Source organism: Varanus komodoensis, unplaced genomic scaffold (assembly GCF_004798865.1).
Source record: "Varanus komodoensis strain SLA01 unplaced genomic scaffold, ASM479886v1 scaffold4, whole genome shotgun sequence".
Classification (NCBI taxonomy): domain Eukaryota; kingdom Metazoa; phylum Chordata; class Lepidosauria; order Squamata; family Varanidae; genus Varanus; species Varanus komodoensis.
In genome coordinates this window covers 37109883-37114513 of record NW_025335941.1, presented here as the reverse complement: position 1 = coordinate 37114513, position 4631 = coordinate 37109883, and the positions used below count along the sequence as shown (strand labels likewise).

The 4631-nt window shown below is 43.1% G+C and overlaps 1 protein-coding gene across 1 annotated transcript in view; it reads left to right on the top strand.

Annotated features, from left to right (window-relative positions):
• The first annotated feature begins 359 nt into the window (after positions 1-359).
• The window catches only part of DPT (dermatopontin), an 18940-nt gene continuing 14668 nt past the window's right edge, over positions 360-4631 (top strand). The window contains exon 1 of the mRNA XM_044442436.1: positions 360-728. Coding sequence (XP_044298371.1) covers positions 430-728 — 299 coding nt within the window. The 5' untranslated portion in view covers positions 360-429. The remainder of the gene's footprint in view (positions 729-4631) is intronic.

Genomic DNA, 4631 nt, shown 5'->3' with positions numbered 1-4631 from the left:
TAAGTGAAGGATATGGATGGAAAATCGTTTATTTCTGTGCCATTCCTGGAATTTCACAAAATTAGAATTGCCTGCAGCAGAATTGCTTTAAAAATGAAATGGTTTATTTCCTCCCTAGCTTTAGCTACTGTGCACACATCTGTGATGTATATTATGCCATTCTTTTATATAGGAGCACATGGGATTATAAATAGTTTACAGTCCTAGGAAATCCCTGTTCTGACCATGTAAAGGATTAGCATGCTTGTAAAATTCCACCTTAAAACTAATTGAATGTGTCTGCTCAAGTACGGAGGAGAGTTGCTAAAACAGTGACACACTGCCTTTGGAGTTAGATGTTCCACATCTGGAATCCAAATGCTAGACGTGATATAAAACAGCCAGCACAACAACCCAGTGGGGCATTTTACGGCCAGACACACAAGCAGCATGGACCTTGTTCTTCTCTGCATGTTTCTGCCACTGCTTACAGTGGCTTGGGGCCAGTATGAGGACTACTACAACCCCTATGGCGAATACAGGGGTGACGATGCCTGGGTCAATGTGTACCGGCAGGGTTTCAACTTCCAGTGCCCTCCTGGGGAAGTGATAGTGGCAGTGAGGAGCACTTTCAGCAAAAAAGAAGGATCTGACAGACTGTGGAACTATGCCTGCATGCCCACCCCACAGACCCTGGGAGAACCAACAGAGTGTTGGTGGGAAGAGATCAACAGAGCTGGACTAGAATGGTAGGACACCAAGTTTAAAATCTCTTTAGGAGCTGGCATTGGCAACCCCAAGCTTATGCACCTTCGGGCTGATGCAATGGGTAATAATAGCCATGCATACACGTAAGTGCCTGTTTATGGGGGAAACCACGAGCAACCGTCTGGTGGACTGCAGCAATGATACTACCAATAGATTCCCTCATTAACGAGGCAGACATTAACTGGATTGTATCCAGTTTTTGCCTCACTTAAATTCCATTCATTTCCACGGAACTTTTAAGAGTAGAATATTGAATACATCCCACGGTCTCAGTAGTTTGTGGGGTTTCATATTTTTTGTCACTAGAGACAAAAATGGTTTGTTTAGAGACAAGCCATCGTGTGTTTTGCTTTTTCACAAAAAGAAAAGTGCTGCTTATCAGGTTTATGCTCATTTCTTTTGTCCCAGTATTGGAATTAGCCAAGCAGAATTTTGCACCAGGAATTTTGAAGCACCAGGAAAACTTAAAAATATTCTTTCATCATAGGAAAGGATTAGGGCAGGAGTGGAAAAGGAGTGTATTTGAGCTTCTTGTAGGTTTACTTCATCTCTTTTTATTCTCCTAGGAAACTTTTGTTGATCTCCAACGAATATTTCAGTGGTTTGAGATATTTACCACTGGTGCAAGATGAGTTTTCTGAAGGATGCTTGTTCCTAAATAGATAGGCTATAATCTGATGTCCATTTAGCTGGGAACAAAAGGCAGGAAAACTACATTATTATGAATGTAGAACATGCTGATATGTGTACTCTCTGTACTCCACTTATTTTTTAGGCAGAGTGCATGCATAAACAAATCAGCTAGCCATTCAGCTTTAATATAGCAACTTCTTTCTTTGATTATGAATTCGAGAGCATATATTTGCCTACATGAAAATATAGAAGGATGGATTCTCTTGTCTTTGACTTGCTGAGTGACCCCATCTCCTTCTGTCCTAGTCACAGAAGGAAAAGCGTGGTCAGGTGTCACATTGTACAAATAGCAATTCTCTAGCTGAAGGACTGTTGGGTCCACGCCTGGTTTAAAGGTGAAGAGCCCTGTGAAGGGAGGGCAGGGCAGGGCAGGGCAGGAAGTAGCCCAGCAGTGGTAGATTCAGCAGGGACGCAAGTTCCCTTGTCGCACTCTGGTCTCCGCTATGGTGAGATGCACTGTATTTTATTTAAGTGATGGCAATTATTTCTCAAATAGGCCACATAAATAGGATTTACCGTATGTAAATATTATACAAATCTCACCAACCATCTAATAATATTGTATCAATAAATTATACATTCTTTAAGTATGTTGTGGATCCCCATGCAATACTTTAAGAACATCCAGAAATGCCATTTAAGCCCAGGGTCAGAAGAGCACATGTGGGGCTGAAAGAAACCATATTTGCCGTGAAACAGTTGAAGTGGGCAGTGAGTGAGGAATCCATTTTGGGGGTGGGAATCCATTGGGTTCCCTAGTCTCAGCTTCCTGGGGTCTGGCCCCCTTTCCCATGGCTATGCATCTGACTTCCTGGTGGGCTCACTGGGTGTTTGCATAGGTGTAGGCTAGGGAGTGAGCCTGTTCAAATGTCTTCTAAGCACACGACCTGCAGCCTTGGTTGTGCTCCATGTGCTACAGGACAAAGTTGCTGGTTGCACAACTGGAGTTTTGTGAGTGTCCGTGGACTTCCTCTCAGTTCAGCTTCCTTCCTAAGTGAGGGCTGAGCATGGGAAGGTGGCCAACAAACAGAAGAGGTCCTGATTCCAGGGAGGATTGTTGCAACCCTTGAGACAACTAGAGATGTACGAATGGGTCGCAAGGCATGCCATGCATATTTTTTCAGATTTTCAGCCAACTTGTGCTCTGCTGTCTTCTCATTGATGGGCTTGGAATTTGCATAAATGCAATTTTTTGTAAATTCATTTGTCCAGAAATGCACAAATACCTCCCTCAAATGCATGTTTTCATGCTTTATGGAAAATGAGCACCTTTTTGCTAATTTCTTTTTTAAAATGCATATTTTGGTGGACTAAGTTTGTGCAAAAATATGGAAATTGGTCCACAATCCCTGTGGATGCCATGCAACCTGATGAACCAGTGTGGAAATCACAGGGCAGACTCAAAGAAAACTGGATTCAGTGGAGTCTGTTGCAGATTTCTCTTGGCATCCCCACTGACAACTTAGCCATGCTGGATGAGAGTGAGAAAAACTGCAGTCATACAGATGGTGGATACCAAGCTGAGGAGAGCTTTCCAACCCTGCCCCTTGCCATGCTGTCAGTTCCCTCTCTGTCCATTCACACTGGCACTCCTCAGGCACTGAATGTCGCATTCATGTCCACGGAAGTGATTTTGTTCAATAGTTGTGACTAGAAGCTGCCCTGGAATGGTGCTTGCTGCTTTGCTTGGCTTAGGTTCTGATGTGCCATCTTTTCCTCAGCTTCGGCAAGGTACAAAACATTCAGATGCACATCCGAACATGGAAGGGCAGGAGCTTTCAGAAGAACATTGGGTCTTCTGAGAGGCCAGTTACTGTAAGGAATTATTATTATTCAATTTATATCCTGCCTGCCTTCCTCTTGCAACAAAACCAGGGTGGCTTACAAGGTTCTACTCCTCTCCATTTTATCTTCACAACAACAATCCTGTGAGGAAGCTTAGGTTGAAAGTCAGTGATTAGTCCAAAGTCACCAGGAGAGCTTCATGGTTAAGTGGAATCCAGATCTCTAGATTCTCAGCCGAGAACTCTTAGCCATTACACCATTCTCACAGAACACTCGTTTCCTCCTGGAATCCTAGAAAGTGAGATTAGTTTGTACTGTTGATTGGTTTGTACTGTTGTTTCTAGAATGCTAGTCCTCAGTGGTGCAGTGGTAAGTTTTAATATGCAGGAGATCTTCATGATAAACTTTCTCTTCAAGGAGAATCCATTATCAGATCATCTCTGCCTGCCTCTGCTTCCTCCTCCCCCGCCCCCCCCACACACAATTTTCTGCTTTCTATGTATACTCAAAATTACCACTTCAGTGAAAAATACATTCAGAAAGCACAGACATCTAAATCAAGCAAAGAAGTAATCACTTACATGATTCCATAATTCAATCTGGGGAACATAATTGCAAGCTACATGGAGTCAGCTTCACTGAATGCAGTAGCACTTCTGAGCAGATTTAACTTATACATCATATTGAGCTTTTTAAAGGAATCCGCAAGAATTAGCTTTTACACTGAACTGCAAACAACTCTTTAAAGTGCTAGCAACAAAGCAAGCATGACAGCATCCAGTCCCTGCATGTCATTTCTTCTCATGTCTGACTTTCTCTGTAGTAATGTGTTGGAAATACTGCCAAAAGTCAAAAGTCACCTTACTGTTCTGGGCAAGAAGGTCTGTCAATTATGTTGGCACTACAGAGGATGACATTGTTGCTCCCATTGTAAAACATTTCCCTGGAGCTACATTCCCACCTTCCCTCTTCCCTCTGTATTGCACTCCTGCTGGCCATGTTCCAGGTTGCTGTACGGGCACCCACTTTACGCACGGATGTCCACATCCCTGATCAACAAAATGCAAAGAGGGCAGCATTTTCCCCTAGAAGCCCTTGGCACTCTGGGCTAAAGATGAACATACCAACTGAATGCTACAAAGAATGTTCACATCTGTTAACAATAGCATTCATCTTTGCATATGTCTCTTGGCTTGGCTTGGCCTGGCTTATAGAGAATTATGTGTATCTGGCACAAGAGGAAGGCTTAAGGATGCGACGCCAGCTTCTTAACTGAAATAAGATCTGGAGTTGTGCGAACAGATCTTTCACACTGAGAGAAGGAACAAGAAAATGAAACTTGGGGAAGGCTGTATATTCTCTCTCTCCTTCTCTCCTTTCATCTCACTCTTTCTATCTCTATGTGC